We start from the raw sequence: 21,478 nt of genomic DNA on the forward strand, positions 1-21,478 counted from the left end.
GGCAAAATTTTTGTGTTAAAATGTATCGCAAGGCAGATTTAACGTTATGCGATGCGTTCGTTAGGCAAGGGTCCACTGTATACAGTGGAACCTCAAAAATCGAACATATCACATATCGAACGTTTCGAAAATAGGACCATTTTTTCGGACAAACTGTGTCCCTATTATCGAACGTGCCCCTATTTTCGGACCGCTGGGAATGGGACCTCTCTACCGGCCCGCTCTGTCCGCGTCCCCGCAAAGGTGCCATGAGCAGTCTAGCTTTGTTTATGCTTGAGTGAACACTAACCTGTGCTCTCATTCATGCATTTTGCGATTATTACATTGTGGGACTGTGAAATATGCTGCCATGGGCCCAAAGAAACTTGCTAGTGGTACCCCTGTGGTAAAGAAAGTGAGAAACACCATAGATGTGAAGAAGGAAATAATACAAAAGTATGAGAGTGGTGTGAGACTTGTTGAGCTTGCCAGGATGTATGGGAAAAACAAGTTGACCATTGTTCTATCCTGTCAAAGAAAGAACAAATCAAGGAAGCTGATGTTGCGAAAGGTTTTAATATGCTAACCAAAAAAAAGACCACAAATAGTTGAAGAGGTTGAGAAGTTGTTGCTGGTGTGGATCAAGGATAAAGAGATTGCAGGTGATAGTGTTTCAGAGACGATTATTTGCGAAAGGGCAAGGAAGTTGCATGCCGATCTGATAAGAAAACTCCTGGAACCAGTGCTGATAGTGAATTTAAGGCCAGCAGAGGCTGGTTTGACAGATTTAAGAAGCGTAGTGGCATACACAATGTTGTAAGACATGGTGAGGCAGCCAGTTCAGACAAACGGGCGGCTGAGAAGTTTGTACAGGAGTTTAAGGGGTACATAGACAGTGAAGAATTGAAACCTGAACAAGTGTTTAATTGTGACGAAACAGGCTTGTTTTGGAAGAAAATGCCAAAAAGGACCTTCATCACACAGGAGGAAAAGGCACTGCCAGGACACAAGCCTATGAAAGACAGGCTTACTCTTTTGTTCTGTGCTAATGCTAGTGGTGATTTTAAAGTGAAGCCTTTACTTGTGTATAATTCAGAAAATCCCAGTGTGTTTAAGAAAAACAATGTCTTTAAGAACAAGTTATGTGTCTTGTGGAAAGCTAATCATAAGGCATGGGTCACAAGACAAATTTTCAAAGAGTACTCTGATAATTATACTTATGTATACCTGTACCTAAATAAACTTACATACTGTGCTGGCGTGCAGGTACACATTAAAATCAGTAAGAGTGCCTTATGTCTCGTGACGTCATATTAGTAATAATAATAATCATCGAGTCTCATTACGTTAATATACATATTTTCGTCAATCCATCTATGATATTTTTTCAAAATTATATAATAAACACGATGCATAACATATTAAGATGATAAATACACCCCACAGTAGAATAAATTAACATAAATGTGAGATGTAGTAGCAGTAATTACCGAGTCTCATTAAATGTTGTATAGTATTACATTAATATACACATTTTCATTAATCCATTCATGATATTTTTTTCAAAATTATATAATAAACATGATACATAACATATAATGATAAATACACCCCACACTAGAATAAATAAACATAAATATGAGATGTTATAGCCAGATAACTTGTACAAGTGACAGCAAGAATAACATTTTCTCTAGTCTAACATAAGAGAAAATGTGTTACTGGGGGTAACTGTAGAAAATTATTCCTTTTGTATGTAAGTTTATTCAGGTATACACAAATACAGTTACATGGATTATCATACATAACAGCATATGTGTAGAGAACCCAGGATAACCCAAAAAAGTCAGAGTGACTTATTTCCATTGCCTTCACTCACAGCGTCATTTCTTCTAAAAATGGTGTAACATGATAATGGGAGTGTTCTTCTTCATTTACTGTAATGTATCAATGTAGAGACAACTTGTACACAAACCGGACGTGTACACTTTGTTTGTTTACAAAACTTGCGTTCGCCTGGTTTGTTTACATAACTCTGCGCCTGTCCTCCCTCATGTACTCATTCATTCATTCATTCTCTCTCTCTCATTCTCATTCTCTCTCTCTCTCTCTCTCTCTCTCTCATTCATTCGTTTTATCTCGTTTACTCACCCCTGACCCCTACATTAAGACTACAAATATTTTAAGGTAAGTAATGAGTGAACTGTATATGCATTTTATCGCTCTGGGATGCTTAAATGTAATAGAATATTATGTGTAGGTGGGGTGGCCTGGTATGGTAGCCCGGCTGACTACCATACATACCATACTTGATTTCTTACGATAAATACTACTTATCTCACCCTAGATTAAGACTATAAATATTTTAAGGTAAGTAATGAGTGCACTATGTGTGTATTGTACTTTTTTATTATTTTTTGATGCTTAGTTCTATTGCTAACTTAATATATGTTAGTGTAAACTTGTTATCTAGTATTTGTATGCATTTATAAGGGGAAAAAGAGGGTGTTCCACTTGATGGCGATTTCTGCCTTATGGCGGTAGCCTGGAACCTAACCTGCCGTATAAGTGGGGCCCTACTGTATCTTACCCTGACTGCCTCCTCCTTTAGTTTATATACCTTCACTTCTCTCTTACTTGCTGCTTCCATTTTCCTTGTATCCCATCTACCTTGTACCCTCATTGTAGTTACAACTAGAAAGTGATCTGATATATCTGTGGACCCTCTATAAACATGTACATCCTGAAGTCTACCCAACAATCTTTTATTTACCAATATGTAGTCCAACAAACTACTGCCAATTTGCCCTACATCATATGTTGTATACTTATTTACCCTCTTTTTCTTAAAATGTGTGTCACCTATAACCAAACCCCTTTCTATACAAAGTTTAATCAAATGCTCCCCATTATCATTTACACCTGGCACCCCAAACTTACCTACCACACCCTCTCTAAATGCTTCTCCTACTTTAGCATTTAGGTCCCTTACCAAAATTACTCTTCCACTTGGCTCAAAAGTTCCTACACACTTGCTTAACATCTCCCAAATCTCTCTCTCTCCTCTACACTCCTTTCTTCTCCAGGTGCACACACACTTTTCACATCAGACCCTTATTTTAATCCACATAATCCTTAAATTTATACATTTATATTCACTCTTCTCTCTCCATAACTGATCTTTTAACTTCTGCCAACAAAATAGGTTTGGGGCCCACAATATCGATATCAAATCAGCAATTTCAAAATATCTTAGTCTTTTATTTACTCCTCCACCCTACACTACACAGGGAGTACCTTTGTCTTTGCTACTGCTGATTCTGTATAAAAAACTATCTCCATAAAACAGTGATTTTTTTTATTAACACATTGGCTGTTTCCCACCAAGGCAGGGTGGCCCAAAAAAGAAAAACTTCCATCATTCACTCCATCACTGTCTTGCCAGAGGCACGCTTACACTACAGTTATAAAACTGCAACATTAACACCCCTCCTTCAGAGTGCCGACACTGTACTTCACATTTCTGCTTAGTATTAATCTATTAATGTTCTAATATCTAAGTTTGATTTAATTAGGATAAAACGGTGCATGAACACTTACAATAGTGCTTTGTGGGGTGAGTGTGCAGCCCAGTTCCCTTCCCACAGTGCCACGTAGTGAAAAATCACCTGCAGTGAGTTTTCGTACTTGTGCTTCTACACATGCGCCAGTGTTTAAACTGAAATCGAAAATATGAACTTGAGCACACCAATGAATCGAAACTTTAGCAGCTCTTACTTAACTTAATGAAACATAAAACAGCAATACGTAATCTAAAGAATACCTATTATGAAAAATGGACACTTTCTAATAAGAGCCATGCCATGCCAGGCTGAAGCTTTGCCTAGATGGTTTTGGGAGTGAGTGTGAGGTGGATTTAGCTGGTAAGGAGGAAATGGCCACAAGCAGTGAGAGTGGCAGCCACTTAAGTGGCAAATGGTTCACAGTTCAGGAAGAAGGAAAATAAGGAGGGTTATTAGAGAAGAGGTGAAGGTTGGTGTGAAGGCTTACTCAGCCCTGTAACAACTTCAGACAGTATTACCAAGGCTGGCTCCTCCTCAGGAAAATTAATGAATAGAAAAAGAAATAATAATTCACAAAGATAAACACTTTATTATTTATTAATGCAAAGATAAAACATCGAAATATGAAGTTGTATCCTACTTGAAAGAAAAATGAAAAATGAAATGGAAAAATGACATTTGAATTCAACGCTAATATGTACATTTATACTGGGGTGTCTGGTTGAGGTTGACACCGTCTTGTAGAAATTGTAGCCGTTGCTGATGATGTGGGGGGGGGGGTCACAGGTGTTGAGTGACAACCCAACGACTAGTTCTTCACAGAGTCTATAGCCTTGAATAGTCAGTCCAGATGACAGGAACGCAGGTTCTTTACCACTACAAAGGTGAGGGGTAATGTCCTGTACAATTAATCAGGTAGGTAGATTATAAGGTGACGTCCCAAGACCGTTTTCAGTCCGTCTCCTTCAACACTTCTCGTTGATTGGCAAGTGACCCGATCTGTCATTCCAAGCTGGAAAGAGACACAGGTTACCCACTGCTTAAGAAATCACTCTCCATGATAAGTGTAAGTTACTTAAAAAGGTGGTGATTATCAGAAAGTCTCATGTGGAGCTTAAAACTGAAAGGACAAAGTTTATTATTGGTCAAAAGTGAAGCTTTCAACCAATATCCACTAGAATAGGAGCAGAGGCTTTTACTTACAGTTGTGCTGGGAGCTGTGAGTCGAGTGATTACTGTTTGGCCGGAGCCCCACACGTTACCTTTCGGGGTGGGGAAAAAGGGGGGGCATGGGATAGCAGGAGCTAGACTGACCCTACCTTAACAAGCAGCCGGCAGTCAAACTATCGTTACCATATACTCGCTCGCTATGCCTATCTGTTGAACTTTTCCCTCGCACTCTCCCATACCAAGACTTATAGTCAAGGAGCATAAGAAGACTAGGCGAGGAAAAAGTTCTAATACGAAGTCGCGTAAGGCAACAAATCTACTGACTGTCATGACTTAACCAGTCACAGAAATAATTGGATGAACCAATGATATATACAATGTGAAACTTAAAAGCTTGGAGTGCCAATGTCCACCTTAAGAGGCGACTGTTGGTTCCCTTAAAACTTTCTAGGTATATCAAATGTTTGCGATCCGTTTCTAAAATAAATTCTTTTCCCAGTAAATAAAATTTAAGTTTGGAGATACCCCACACAAGGGCCAAACATTCCTTTTCTATGGTGGAGAATCTCGTTTCTGCAGGAGGGAAGTTTTAGATTTAACCCTTTGAGGGTTTTCGTCGTACTAGTACGTCTTACGCGTAGGGGTTTTTGACGTACTAGTACGCATAAATTCTAGCGGCCTCAAATCTAGTGGGAGAAAGCTGGTAGGCCTTCATATGAAAGAATGGGTCTATGTGGTCAGTGTGCACAGTCTAAAAAAAATCCTGCAGCACACAGTGCATAATGAGAAAAAAAAAACTTTGACCATTTTTTTGGAATAAATCAGCGACTTTGCAGTGTATTTTCGTATGATATTTATTGTTGTATTCTAGTTTTCTTGGTCTCATTTTATAGAATGGAAGATATATTACAGAAATTGAGATGATTTTGGCTGGTTTTACAATGAAAGGTGCCTTGAAATTGAGCTCAAAGTAGCAGAAATGTTCGATTTTTACCAAACTTCAAAAGTAAACAAATCGTGCCAAGCGTGCAATACACGTCTACTGGTGAGTCTAATATTCTTTCACAAGTGTACCAATAATATTTATACCATTTTTTACACTAATGCAGTAGTCTGCATAACAGTAAATCTTATATTTTTTGTGAGAATAAAAATTCAAAATGGAAAGCAAAAGAATATAAGAGAGACCTTGAGACGTGACTAATGACTAGAGGAAATGTCATTTTAGTGCCAGGAATGTCTTTCTTGTTTATTCTGGACCCTATTCGGAAATTGGCATCTTTTGAAATTTGTGTGAAATTGGCATAATTGCTAAATTCTGACCACTGTACTGGATAGTTGAATTTCATAAATGGGTGGTTTCTTGCACCCATTCGATAGAAAAAATGGAGTTCTAGCGAAATATTCATGTTTTTTGTCGACTAGTACAGCGAAATTGGCCGAAAATAGGGCTCAAAGTGGGCAAAATCGCCGATGCGTAAACATCGCCGAGACCGCTAACTTTGCGATAGCATAATTCCGTAAGTTTTCTATCAAATTTCAAACCTTTGGTGTCTTTATGATCGGGAAAAGATTCTCTATCTTTTCATAAGAGAAAATAATTTTTTCTTTTTTTAAATTTGGCCGACCCTGAGAACGAGTTTCGGAGAGGGCCTGTCGACCCTCAAAGGGTTAATAAATATACAGGAACTAGGAGTGTGTGTATTTTGTGCAGTAAGTGCCTGACACCTATTGCAAGAACTATACTTCTTTGTAACCTGTAAGTGCATGCTTGGCCAAAAATAAGTGTGCTTGAGTTTATGCCACGTCTTACGATGAGCCAAGTGTTTGGTCACTGGCAAATCATGAGCCATTTGAAGAACAGTCTCTCGACATGGTTTAGGAACAACAAGGAGGGAATAATCTATCGCTGAAGAATGAGATTTAAATACAGATTTATATAAGATACCATTAATATATTCAAACTTATGAGATACGTATCTCCCGTGGATAATTTTGTTGTTAAAAGCTTGATTATGACAATCCCGAATTGAAGGGCAATCGTGCTGTATACTGACAAAGTCATCCTTGGACATAAAATCTGGGAAAATAAAAGGACTTACGGTGGGAGAAGAGGAGGTAGGAGAAGCCAGGGTTATGGTCCGAGCCCTAGTCAAGACACAGAGTGCCGGAGGCAATTCCCTTACTTTCACCTGACGAGTGGACTGGTTATCCTGCTACCTCACTATCGAGAGCCGTATCATCTGTTTCCACCCCCAAATGAACAGTATGAGACAATGCAGCTTCCAGTGTGGAATTGTTAAGGGGCTTATTTAACTTGCAAGGAAGAGGAGCTGGAAAACAGGTCCACGGATGGTGATGAAAGATCCGCCTCTGAAGGAAGAACGGCACCTTTAATGTTACCCACTATTATAGAACAAGCATTTGGGGCTAGTACCGCATTAGTCCAACCGATGAACCATTTAGTTTTCAAGTAACAATGTATTGCAGGGAAAGTATTTTCACGACCCAAGTAATCTGAAAGAATAGAGGACACACGAGAAGTTTTAAAGTAAGGGAACAGTTTGTCCGAAATTACGATGCACGTACATCCAGTGTCACGAAATATGTCTGAGACTTTTATACCATTAACTGCTCCTGAACAGAAGGGTGCTTGGTCATTACCGTCAACAAAACATCTACCAACTTTCTCTATTTTCTTGGAAGGACAATCTGGACGTTTATGTCCGATACCACCACACCGATGACATGTTGGTATAATAGCTGGTGACTTTTTTTCTACTGTAGGCGTCTTAATCTTTGGTTCAGGTGAACCACTGCCCTTAAGGTTCGATCCCTTTAGGTCTTTATAGGAATTGTGAGCCTCAGCATACAAGTCAACTACCTCAGCAACTTCCTCAGCTTTAATCAGGTTACGTTCTCTAATGAATGTTCGTATCTGGTGAGGAAGAGCTGTCAGGAACTGGTCAGCAACCATGAAGTCTCTAAGAGATTCATAACTGTGATCAATTCCTGAACTCTCTATCCAAAAGTCGAACAAACAGAAGAGTGTTACCTGTAACTGCTGAAAGTTTTGGCCAGGCTGTAAGGTGGCATACCTGAAATCTTTCCTATAAGAATTTGTGGTTTTTTGATATGCTTTAAGAATTACCTTCTTCAGTAGGTTATAATTACATATGATATCCTGCGACAAAGTTGCATAGATATTCAAAGCTGTACCAGAAAATAACATACCTAACCTGGTAGCCCAGGTGTCAGCTGGCCATTCACAGAGGGTAGCGGTATTTTCAAACCTGATAATGTATGAAGTACAGTGGACCCCCGCATACCGCACGCATCGCATACCGTACAATCCGCATACCGCTCGCTTTTTTTGCAAAAATTTTGCCTCGCATACCGCCCAAAAACCCGCTCACCGCCCTTCGTCCAAGACACGTCCAATGTGCGGCCTGAGCCACACTCACATGTTCCGCCGGTGGCATTGTTTACCAGCCAGCCTCCGCGGTAACATCCAAGCATACAATCGGAACATTTCGTATTATTACAGTGTTTTTGGTGATTTTTTCTGGAAAATAAGTGACCATGGGCCCCAAGAAAGCTTCTAGTGCCAACCCTACAGCAATAAGGGTGAGAATTACTATAGAGATGAAGAAAAAGATCATTGATAAGTATGAAAGTGGAGTGCGTGTCTCCGAGCTGGCCAGGTTGTATAATAAACCCCAATCAACCATCGCTACTATTGGTGGTACAGCTGCTGCTGTACCACCGTCAGCTGCTGCTGCACTGTCAGCTGCTGCTGCTGTTGTACCACCGTCAGCTGCTGCTGCTGCTGTAGCATCGTCTGCTGCTGCTGTAGCATCGTCTGCTGCTGCTGTAGCATCGTCTGCTGCTGCTGTAGCATCATTTGCTGCTGCTGTAGCATCGTCTGTTGCTGCTGTAGCATCGTCTGCTGCTGCTGTAGCATCGTCTGTTGCTGCTGTACCACCATCAGCTGCTGCTGCTGCTGTAGCACCGTTGTTGGTGTGGCTTATTGAGAATACCAAGAAACAATTAACCCCAGAGGATTTGCCACCCAGGATAACCCAAAAAAGTCAGTGTCATCGAAGACTGTCTAACTTATTTCCATTGGGGTCCTTAATCTTGTCTCCCAGAATGCAACCCACACCAGTTGACTAACACCCAGGTGAACAGGGAAAAATGCCTGGAACTAATGCTCATATTGGTGAATTTAAAGCCAGCAAAGGTTGGTTTGAGAGATTTAAGAATCGTAGTGGCATACACAGTGTGATAAGGCCTGTTCTGGAAGAAAATACCAAACAGGACCTACAGTACTCAGGAGGAAAAGGCACTCCCAGGACACAGTGTCTCATCAGTCATTGCTGCATCTTCAATAAAGGTAAGTGTCATTTATTCTTCATTTAGTAGAGTAGTACATGCACAATATATATTGTGCATGTACTACTCTACTATTGTGCATGTATCCTTCTCTTTGTGTGTAGGAAAATGTATATTTCATGTGGTAAAAATTTTTTTTTCATACTTTTGGGTGTCTTGCACGGATTAATTTGATTTCCATTATTTCTTATGGGGAAAATTCATTCGCATACTGAACATTTCGCGTAACAATCAGCCCTCTTGCACGGATTAAAGTCGCTATGCGGGGGTCCACTGTAATGTCTTCACCCTCTGTGAAGGGCGGTAAATTAGGTGTTGGAATATGTGCACTAGTTGCATGTTGTTCAATTACTCCTTCCTCTAATTGTTGTTGTGTAAAAGTTAACTTTTTGTTCTCTAATTCAAGGCAAGATTTTTCAAGCTCGCGATCTTTTTGTCTCTCTCGCAGTTCATTCTCTCTAGCTTTTTCCTCAACTTCTCTATCTTTCCTCAAGTTCTCTTAAACTAACTTGTTCCTCATGTACTCTAGCTCTCTCCTCACGATCGAGTCTATCACGCTCCTTTTTGTCTTCTCTCTCTCTTTCTGTCTATCTTGGTTTTCTCTTTCAATTCGATATCTCTCCTTTTTCTCCTCTCTTTCAAGGTTCTCTCTCTCCTTTCTTTCTCTTTCCTGGATCTTAGCGCTAATGAAAGCTTCTAAATTCTTCCCCGTTATTCCTAACTTACTCCCAGTGTTCATCCAAAACTGGTATTCCTCCATACTTGCAAGAATAACTTAAACTACCAGGGGAAAATGAAACAGATATATCAAAGAAAACGGAGGGTTCAATTCCTGCTCCGCTCAAACTGTAAATAAATCGGAGGGTTCGATCCCTGCTTCGATTAAACAGTGTGTGTGAATGAAAACAGAGGGTTCTATGCAGGCTCCAAGCAAACAGTAAGTAGAATGGGGTCCCTTGACCATCCAATCTTCTCAACAACAAATCAAGAGTGTCCTACGACAGTTCCCTTGATATAATAAATAGAGCTCAATGAAGTAACTTGTCACTGGAAAATCTCGGGTCCCTAGAGTCTATTCCTCCAAATCGCTTCAAGCTCAAAAATAAAGGTGACAGAATTAACTAGTATATCCTGCCTTGACTTGACTTACAATAAATTGAGACTATGCAGGTGTATGGTATAGGAGGTAGGTTACTTAAAGCAGTGAAGAGTTTTTACGAGGATAGTGAGGCTCAAGTTAGAGTATGTAGGAAAGAGGAAAATTATTTCCCAGTAAAAGTAGGCCTTAGACAAGGATGTGTGATGTCACCGTGGTTGTTTAATATATTTATAGATGGGGTTGTCATTATTTTATTTTTTTATTATCACACTGGCCGATTCCCACCAAGGCAGGGTGGCCCGAAAAAGAAAAACTTTCACCATCATTCACTCCATCACTGTCTTGCCAGAAGGGTGCTTTACACTACAGTTTTTAAACTGCAACATTAACACCCCTCCTTCAGAGTGCAGGCACTGTACTTCCCATCTCCAGGACTCAAGTCCGGCCTGCCGGTTTCCCTGAACCCCTTCATAAATGTTACTTTGCTCACACTCCAACAGCACGTCAAGTATTAAAAACCATTTGTCTCCATTCACTCCTATCAAACACGCTCACGCATGCCTGCTGGAAGTCCAAGCCCCTCGCACACAAAACCTCCTTTACCCCCTCCCTCCAACCTTTCCTAGGCCGACCCCTACCCCGCCTTCCTTCCATTACAGACTGATACACTCTTGAAGTTATTCTGTTTCGCTCCATTCTCTCCACATGTCCGAACCACCTCAACAACCCTTCCTCAGCCCTCTGGACAATAGTTTTGGTAATCCCGCACCTCCTCCTAACTTCCAAACTACGAATTCTCTGCATTATATTCACACCACACATTGCTCTCAGACATGACATCTCCACTGCCTCCAGCCTTCTCCTCGCTGCAACATTCATCACCCATGCTTCACACCCATATAAGAGCGTTGGTAAAACTATACTCTCATACATTCCCCTCTTTGCCTCCAAGGACAAAGTTCTTTGTCTCCACAGACTCCTAAGTGCACCACTCACCCTTTTCCCCTCATCAATTCTATGATTCACTTCATCTTTCATAGACCCATCCGCTGACACGTCCACTCCCAATTATCTGAATACATTCACCTCCTCCATACTCTCTCCCTCCAATCTGATATCCAATCTTTCATCACCTAATCTTTTTGTTATCCTCATAACCTTACTCTTTCCTGTATTCACTTTCAATTTTCTTCTTTTGCACACCCTACCAAATTCATCCACCAATCTCTGCAACTTCTCTTCAGAATCTCCCAAGAGCACAGTGTCATCAGCAAAGAGCAACTGTGACAACTCCCACTTTATGTGTGACTCTTTATCTTTTAACTCCACGCCTCTTGCCAAGACCCTTGAATTTACTTCTCTTACAACCCCATCTATAAATATATTAAACAACCACGGTGACATCACACATCCTTGTCTAAGGCCTACTTTTACAGGGAAATAATTTCCCTCTTTCCTACATACTCTAACTTGAGCCTCACTATCCTCGTAAAAACTCTTCACTGCTTTCAGTAACCTACCTCCTACACCATACACCTGCAACATCTGCCACATTGCCCCCCTATCCACCCTGTCATACGCCTTTTCCAAATCCATAAATGACACAAAGACCTCTTTAGCCTTATCTAAATACTGTTCACTTATATGTTTCACTGTAAACACCTGGTCCACACACCCCCTACCTTTCCTAAAGCCTCCTTGTTCATCTGCTATCCTATTCTCCGTCTTACTCTTAATTCTTTCAATAATAACTCTACCATACACTTTGCCAGGTATACTCAACAGACTTATCCCCCTATAATTTTTGCACTCTCTTTTATCCCATTTGCCTTTATACAAAGGAACTATGCATGCTCTCTGCCAATCCCTAGGTACCTTACCCTCTTCCATACATTTATTAAATAATTGCACCAACCACTCCAAAACTATATCCCCACCTGCTTTTAACATTTCTATCTTTATCCCATCAATCCCGGCTGCCTTACCCCCTTTCATTTTACCTACTGCCTCACGAACTTCTCCCACACTCACAACTGGCTCTTCCTCACTCCTACAAGATGTTGTTCCTCCTTGCCCTATACACGAAATCACAGCTTCCCTATCTTCATCAACATTTAACAATTCCTCAAAATATTCCCTCCATCTTCCCAATACCTCTAACTCTCCATTTAATAACTCTCCTCTCCTATTTTTAATTGACAAATCCATTTGTTCTCTAGGCTTTCTTAACTTGTTAATCTCACTCCAAAACTTTTTCTTATTTTCAACAAAATTTGTTGATAACATCTCACCCACTCTCTCATTTGCTCTCTTTTTACATTGCTTCACCACTCTCTTAACCTCTCTCTTTTTCTACATATACTCTTCCCTCCTTGCATCACTTCTACTTTGTAAAAACTTCTCATATGCTAACTTTTTCTCCCTTACTACTCTCTTTACATCATCATTCCACCAATCGCTCCTCTTCCCTCCTGCACCCACTTTCCTGTAACCACAAACTTCTGCTGAACACTCTAACACTACATTTTTAAACCTACCCCATACCTCTTCGACCCCATTGCCTATGCTCTCATTAGCCCATCTATCCTCTAATAGCTGTTTATATCTTACCCTAACTGCCTCCTCTTTTAGTTTATAAACCTTCACCTCTCTCTTCCCTGATGCTTCTATTCTCCTTGTATCCCATCTACCTTTTACTCTCAGTGTAGCTACAACTAGAAAGTGATCTGATATATCTGTGGCCCCTCTATAAACATGTACATCCTGAAGTCTACTCAACAGTCTTTTATCTACCAATACATAATCCAACAAACTACTGTCATTTCGCCCTACATCATATCTTGTATACTTATTTAACCTCTTTTTCTTAAAATATGTATTACCTATAACTAAACCCCTTTCTATACAAAGTTCAAGCAAAGGGCTCCCATTATCATTTACACCTGGCACCCCAAACTTACCTACCACACCCTTTCTAAAAGTTTCTCCTACTTTAGCATTCAGATCCCCTACCACAATTACTCTCTCACTTGGTTCAAAGGCTCCTATACATTCACTTAACATCTCCCAAAATCTCTCTCTCACCTCTGCATTCCTCTCTTCTCCAGGTGCATACACGCTTATTATGACCCACTTCTCGCATCCAACCTTTACTTTAATCCACATAATTCTTGAATTTACACATTCATATTCTCTTTTCTCCTTCCATAACTGATCATTCAACATTACTGCTACCCCTTCCTTTGCTCTCTCTCAGATACTCCAGATTTAATCCCATTTATTTCCCCCCACCGAAACTCCCCTACCCCCTTCAGCTTTGTTTCGCTTAGGGCCAGGACATCCAACTTCTTTTCATTCATAACATCAGCAATCATCTGTTTCTTGTCATCCGCACTACATCCACGCACATGACAAGAAACAGATGATTGCTGATGTTATGAATGAAAAGAAGTTGGATGTCCTGAGAAGTAAATGCGAGGGTCTTGGCAAGAGGCGTGGAGTTAAAAGATAAAGAATCACACATAAAGTGGGAGTTGTCACAGTTGCTCTTTGCTGATGACACTGTGCTATTGGGAGATTCTGAATAGAAGTTGCAGAGATTGGTGGATGAATTTGGTAGGGTATGTAAAAGAAGAAAATTAAAAGTGAATACAGGAAAGAGTAAGGTTATGAGGATAACAAAAAGATTAGGTGATGAAAGATTGGATATCAGATTGGAGGGAGAGAGTATGGAGGAGGTGAATGTATTCAGATATTTGGAAGTTGACGTGTCAGCGGATGGGTCTATGAAAGATGAGGTGAATCATAGAATTGATGAGGGGAAAAGGGTGAGTGGTGCACTTAGGAGTCTGTGGAGACAAAAACTTTGTCCTTGGAGGCAAAGAGGGGAATGTATGAGAGTATAGTTTTACCAACGCTCTTATATGGGTGTGAAGCATGGGTGATGAATGTTGCAGCGAGGAGAAGGCTGGAGGCAGTGGAGATGTCATGTCTGAGGGCAATGTGTGGTGTGAATATAATGCAGAGAATTCGTAGTTTGGAAGTTAGGAGGAGGTGCGGGATTACCAAAACTGTTGTCCAGAGGGCTGAGGAAGGGTTGAGGTGGTTCGGACATGTAAAGAAAATGGAGCGAAACAGAGTGACTTCAAGAGTGTATCAGTCTGTAGTGGAAGGAAGGCGTGGTAGGGGTCGGCCTAGGAAAGGTTGGAGGGAGGGGGTAAAGGAGGTTTTGTGTGCGAGGGGCTTGGACTTCCAGCAGGCATGCGTGAGCGTGTTTGATAGGAGTGAATGGAGACAAATGGTTTTTAATACTTGACGTGCTGTTGGAGTGTGAGCAAAGTAACATTTATGAAGGGGTTCAGGGAAACCGGCAGGCCGGACTTGAGTCCTGGAGATGGGAAGTACAGTGCCTGCACTCTGAAGGAGGGGTGTTAATGTTGCAGTTTAAAAACTGTAGTGTAAAGCACCCTTCTGGCAAGACAGTGATGGAGTGAATGATGGTGAAAGTTTTTCTTTTTCGGGCCACCCTGCCTTGGTGGGAATCGGCATGACGTAATCGTCATGTCTAAAGACGTGGATACACACTTGAAAAGACTTGATGTAGTACTTGGTAAGCTTGAAGAAGCCAATTTAAAGATCAAACTGTCTAAATGTCAATTTTTCAGATCAGAAATTAAGTTTCTTGGTCACGTAGTCACTCCTAGAGGGGTTACGATTGACCAAAGTAAAGTAACTGCAGTACTAAATTTTCCAACTCCCAAAACTGCTGATGCCGTAAGATCCTTTGTGGGCTTAGCAGGTTTTTATAGATCTTTCATTGCCAATTTTTTTTCCATAGCTGCTCCTCTAACTGAGTTGCTTAAGAAAGATGCTCCTTTTGTTTGGACCTTCTGTCAAGAAAAAGCATTCCAAACATTTGCTCCAATTTTGAAATTTCCAGATTTTTCTAAGCCCTTCTATCTGACTACTGATGCTAGTTCTATTGGCATAGGTGCCGTACTAGCTCAGAAGACTGATGGCAAGTACAACACAGTTGCATTTGCTAGCAGAGTCCTTACGAAGGCTGAACGTAATTATACAGTAACTGAGCATGAAGCTTTAGCAATAGTATGGTCTTTAAAGCACTTCCGAGACATTATTTATCAGTACTCTGTTCATGTCTTGACAGACCACGCTCCACTGATACCTTTATTCCAGAACAAACAACCTACTGGAAAGTTAGCCAGATGGACCTTGACTATCCAAGAGTTCAATCCCACCTTTAAACACTTACCTGGCAAGTCAAATGTAGTCGCAGATGCCTTATCGTGACATGTTAGTATAGTAACTGCAGACCCTCCATTTAGTGCTGAAGAGGTAAAGAATGCTCAACGAACAGATCCCATGTGGTCTGGTGTGATTCGATTCCTGCTCCAGGAAGATCTTATTCTGACTGTGAAGCCACCAGCACCCATCAGTGACTTTGTCATGAACCAAGAATTACTGTATCGAACAGCCGAGTTGGGTACTCCTAGCAGAAGAGTTTACCAGTTAGTAATTCCAGAGTCACTAGTGAATGTAGCCTTACAGCTAGTTCACGATGTACCAGGTGTTGCGCACCCTGGTATGGATCGTTCAGTAAAAGAAGCCAGATTGAAATACTTTTGGCCTCATATGGCAACTGATATTTCTGAGTATGTTAAGAAATGTAGTGTCTGCATGCAACATAAAGGTAATGCTAATGGTCCTAATCCAATCCAAGTGTATCCAACCACTAGCGAACCGTGGGAAAGAGTTGCGCTAGATCTGTTAACTAATTTCCAATGTTCCCTCCAGGGCAACAAACATCTGTGTTGTGGTAGATCATTTCACCAGATATTGTGAGTTAGTTCCTATTGCAGATAAGACTGCCAAGACAGTAGCTAAAGCGTTTAAAGAACGCATTATCTGCAGGCATACCACCCCTAAGTCCCTAGTAACAGATAATGGAGATGAATTCTGTAATGAGATTCTTGAAAATTTGTGTACCTTGTACAAGATCTCTAAATCCACCATTGTTCTTCATCATCCTACCAGCAATGGGTTAGCGGAACGTACCAATAAGAAAGTACCTGATGTCTTGAGAGCCACTATCAATCCCAACAGTGAAACTTGGGATGAAGTTATACCTGATGTGCAGTGTGCTATAAATTCTGCTTACAATGTTTCTATAGGTGACACTCCACATTATGCATTGTATGGTGTAGATAAACGTTTGCCTTATGAGTTGCTATATTCTAATCCGAAACCAAATTACAACCCTGATGATTTCATAGCAAACTCGTACCAGCTTAGCTCAAAGTGTTTTTAGAAGAATCCATGAAACACTTCATAAATCAACAGCAGAATTTACAAGAGTCGCAAACACTCGAGCAAAGCCATCCAAAATCAAAGTAGGTTCGAGAGTTATGCTGACTAACTTTAACAAAACGTCTGCAATGCCTAAGCTTGATCTAAAGTTTGTTGGTCCTTATCGAGTAGCTGAACATATCACTGGTAATAAGTATAAGGTTAGAGAAATTAGTACTGGTCAGTATAAAGAATCGCATTTAGATCATATGAAGTTAGTATGTGATGATAATGATGTTCCAACCCAGACTAATGTGACAGACTCTGACAATCCTCGTGATCCTGTACTATCTACCTCTGATACTCAGTCAGACGATCAACCTGAATGTCGTTATTCCCTACGTACACGACAGGTATTGAGAAATCCTCAAGTATCATTTGTTACTTCCAATTCAGATTTGCCTCAAATACAGCATGAGTTAGCCAGTGCAACAGAGTTTGATCCTCCCAGAGATGACACCCATTCTGCATATATCAATCTCACCCTAGCAGAGTTGGGGTTATATGTAAATAACCTGTATAGATGAATAATTACAGTATTAACTTATCAGTATTCAAGAATTTTTTGTGTGTGTTCACGTTCTCTCCGAATTCTGAGAATTAACAGTCTAGATTTGAGTGCACCGAATCTGCTTCTGTTAAACACTTCTTTCTTTGTATATATTCCTTCCTCAGAATCCGTAGATCACATGAATACAGATCGATCGATCAAATTTTTTTTTATCACTTCTATTGTGTAATCCCAACGTTGAGTTTCATTCGATGAGTTGTGCTATATTATACCTTGTATTGCATTACAGTTTCATTACAGTTTCAGTTACGTAAGCTTCCATTCCAATATTCTACTTATGTATGTTATAATGTTCAATTGTTGTGTACTTTGACATTGTATAGAATCAGCCCAAGCCGTACACCTGCCGTCTTTAGTTTGTATTAGTTGTATGTCGGGACGACATACGTTAGCGTTGCCGAGCTCTCAGTAGTAGTACCAGTTCCTAGTAAACAGTTACCAGTAACCAGTGTACCAGTAGATGACTCACTACCAACCGTCTGTGTGAATCACTGTTATTCATATTGCTGCTGACCATAGCAGGATTTCAAACACCCTCACCCGTAGGCACTTGTGGGTCAGTCGAAGATAGGCAGCAGAGAGAGACAGGTCGGCTGTTGGTGCTTTCCCATGCTTTCCGTTATATTATACGTACTACCAGCCTACGTGAGTATTCTTACCCCATCCACGTTATCGAAAACCCACTTGACATAACAACTTCAGACAGTATTACCAAAGCTGGCTCCTCCTCAGGAAAATTAATGAATAGAAAAAGAAATAATAATTCACAAAGATAAACACTTTATTATTTATTAATGCAAAGATAAAACATTGAAATATGAAGTTGTATCCTACTTGAAAGAAAAATGAAAAATGAAATGGAAAAATGACATTTGAATTCAACGCTAATATGTACATTTATACTGGGGTGTCTGGTTGAGGTTGACACCGTCTTGTAGAAATTGTAGCCGTTGCTGATGATGTGGGGGGGGGGGGTCACAGGTGTTGAGTGACAACCCAACGACTAGTTCTTCACAGAGTCTATAGCCCTGAATAGTCAGTCCAGATGACAGGAATGCAGGTTCTTTACCACTACAAAGGTGAGGGGTAATGTCCTGTACAATTAATCAGGTAGGTAGATTATAAGGTGACGTCCCAAGACCGTTTTCAGTCCGTCTCCTTCAACACTTCTCGTTGATTGGCAAGTGACCCGATCTGTCATTCCAAGCTGGAAAGAGACAGGTTACCCACTGCTTAAGAAATCACTCTCCATGATAAGTGTAAGATACTTAAAAAGGTGGTGATTATCGAAAAGTCTCATGTGGAGCTTAAAACTGAAAGGACAAAGTTTATTATTGGTCAAAAGTGAAGCTTTCAACCAATATCCACTAGAATAGGAGCAGAGGCTTTTACTTACAGCTGTGCTGGGAGCTGTGAGTCGAGTGATTACTGTTTGGCCGGAACCCCACACGTCACCTTTCGGGGTGGGGAAAAATGGGGGGGGAGGGGACAGCGGGAGCTACACTGACCCTACCTTAACAAGCAGCCGGCAATCAAACTATCATTACCATATACTCGCTCACTACTCCTATCTGTTGAACTTTTCCATCACAGTTGGAAATCGATTCTCTGTTCTCCAGGACGAGTGTACTTCAGTGGTTAGTGAGGCTGAAGGTACCACTGATTCCCCTGCTTATCAAGCTAAGAATATTCTAATTGTAGGAGATTCTCAGGTAAAATATATGGGCCGTGCTTTTTGTAACAGAGATAGAAAGGTCAGACAGAGGATGTGTCTCCCAGGAGCTGGTGTTCGTAACATAGTCAGCAGGCTGGATAATATTATGTCAGGTAATGGGAACAAGCCCATTATCTGTCTTAGTGCTGGGGGTAATGACACTGGGCAGGGCAGGAGACAGGAGCTGCTGGATAAGTACAGGTCAGCCATAGAAGTAGTCAGGTCTAAGGGAGAGCTCCCAGTCATATGCAGCATCTTGCCTAGAAAGAGAGTGGGCAATGAATGGATGTCTAGGGCAATTGGTATAAATTGCTGGCTAGACAGGTACTGCAGGGAACTTGCAATCCCATTCATTGACAACTGGGACAAATTCTATGGTAAACGTGATATGTATGCAAGGGATGGGGTTCATCTCTCTGGGGCTGGAGTGGTTGCATTAGCCAGTTCGATGGAGGGGGGTAATTAATGACTTGTCTAGGAATTTAAACTGATAGATTATAGAGGTATGGGTGTTTGTGGGAAACAATCAGGCTGCAGTATTAGGGCTGAAAACAGCAGATATTACTGGGATACCTCAGGGATATGTTTAAAAGACAATATTCAAAATAAAGTTGCTAGTAAAGGCAAATCAACTGATCAACAAACAAAGATAGTAGAGGGCAATGAGCGACTAGCTCCCTTAACTCTTTCAGGGTCCAGAGGCCAAATTTCAAAGGGTGCACCAGGGTCCAAGAATTTTCAAAAAATAATTTTAGTTTTTCTTATGAAATGGTAGATAATCTTTTTCTGAAGGTAATAAAACAAAAGGTATGAAATTTGAAGGAAAATTGACGAAATTATGCTCTCGCAAATTTTGATGTCAGCGATATTTATACATCGGCGATTTTGCCGACTTTGACTCCCATTTTAGGGCAATTACAGTATTCCAGTCAACCAAATTCTTAGCTATTCCACTAGTATTCCTTCTATTCTATCGATTGAGCACAAGAAATCGCCAAGTCAACTGTTTCAACAACAAAATAAAGTGACCCGAAATTGGTAATTTGGCCAATTTAATGCAAAGTTCAAAATATTCCAATTTCAAAATAGGGTCCAGGATAAACAATGCAGGCATTCCTGGCACTAAACTAACATTTCCTCTGTTCATTAGTTACATTTTCAGGCTTTACAAATGAATTCCATTTTGATTTTTTATTCACATATGAATTTTTAATCAAACCAAAAAATAGAAGATTTACTGTTATGCAATACTGTAATAATTGTATAAATAATATCACCACATTTGTGAATGTATATTAGAGCCACCAGCTGTCATGTATTAGACTTGTGAGGTCATTTGTTTACTCTTGAACATCGGCAAAAATTTACCATTTCTGCTACTTTGAGCTCAGTTTCAAGCCATTTCCAGTACCTAAACCAATCAAAACCATCTCTATTTCTGTAGTATATCTTCCATTCTATCAAATGAGACCAAGAAATTGCAAATACAACTATAAAAAACATACGAAAAAACACTGCAAAGTCGCTGTTTTAACCGAAAATTACAGTCTCAGTTTTTTCTCTCATTATGCACTGTGTGCTGCAGGAGTTGTTTTATGTGGTACACACACACCACATAGATGCATTCTCTCATATCTAGGCCCATATTTACTGCTCACAGCCTATCAGAGTGAGCTGAGCTCATGGCATAGATTACGGTTTGGACCCTGAACGTAAAGCCGTAGATCTACGGCATGGACCCTGAAAGAGTTAAGGTTTACTATACAAATAGCAGTTGTCTAAGAAATAAGATAGATGAGTTAAGATTACTTGCAAGTGCAGGTAATATAAATATTATTGGTATATCTGAGACCTGGTTCAACCTGAAAGATAGAGAAATGCCTTCTGAATGCAACATAAAGGGTTATAAACTATTCCACACTGATAGGGTCAACAGGAAAGTTGGTGGAGTGGCAATGTATGTCAGAGATAATTTAAATTGTTGTCTTAGACATGATATAAGACTAGAAACATTGGACACAGAATCTGGCTACAGATTCTCGAGGGTCATGACAAATTAATTTTGGGTGTGATTTATAGGCCCCTAAACCTTGATAGGGAGCGCAGTAAGCTGTTATGGGACGAAATTCAGAAGGCATTTAGATATGAAAATGTTGTGTTAATGGGAGATCTTAACTTCAGACAAATTGATTGGAACAATACGACAGGAAATCTTGAGTCTAGTGACTTTCTTGATACAGTTAATGATTGCTTTTTAGAACAGTTTGTGACAGAACCAACTAGAGGAAACAATCTGCTTGACTTGGCTCTTGCCAACAAAGAATCACTAATTAATAATCTTGAGGTTAATGATGAGCTTGGGGAAAGTGATCACAAATCACTTGGTTTCAATATATCATGGAATTATTCAGATAACTGCAATCAAATTTCTGTCCCAGACTTTTGCTTGGTCGATTTCATGGGATGAGAAATTATTTGGGTTGGCTAAACTGGGATGACCTGACTATGGGTCAGGGAGGTGATCTTGGTTGCCAATACAACGTTTTTCAGAGCATAGTTCTAGCCGCCCAGACAACTTTTGTTCCAAGTAGGGAAATTAAATCTAATAAAAATGATCCCAA

General features: G+C 40.3%; 1 protein-coding gene across 4 annotated transcripts in view; it reads right to left on the reverse strand.

The window, feature by feature from the left end:
• LOC128694411 (OTU domain-containing protein 3) overlaps positions 1-21,478 on the reverse strand; it is a 255,633-nt gene that overhangs the window by 204,260 nt on the left and 29,895 nt on the right. For 3 of the 4 annotated variants that reach the window (XM_070097989.1, XM_053784517.2, XM_070097988.1), the window contains exon 2: positions 3,580-3,697. The exons of the other annotated variant lie outside the window; for it this stretch is intronic. Coding sequence is in view for 1 of the 3 variants with exons in the window: in XM_070097988.1 (XP_069954089.1) it covers positions 3,580-3,697 (118 nt within the window). In the remaining 2 variants the exon portion in view is untranslated. The remainder of the gene's footprint in view (positions 1-3,579; positions 3,698-21,478) is intronic. 4 annotated transcript variants of the gene reach the window in all.

This window comes from Cherax quadricarinatus, chromosome 60 (assembly GCF_038502225.1).
Source record: "Cherax quadricarinatus isolate ZL_2023a chromosome 60, ASM3850222v1, whole genome shotgun sequence".
In the NCBI taxonomy this organism is placed as follows: domain Eukaryota; kingdom Metazoa; phylum Arthropoda; class Malacostraca; order Decapoda; family Parastacidae; genus Cherax; species Cherax quadricarinatus.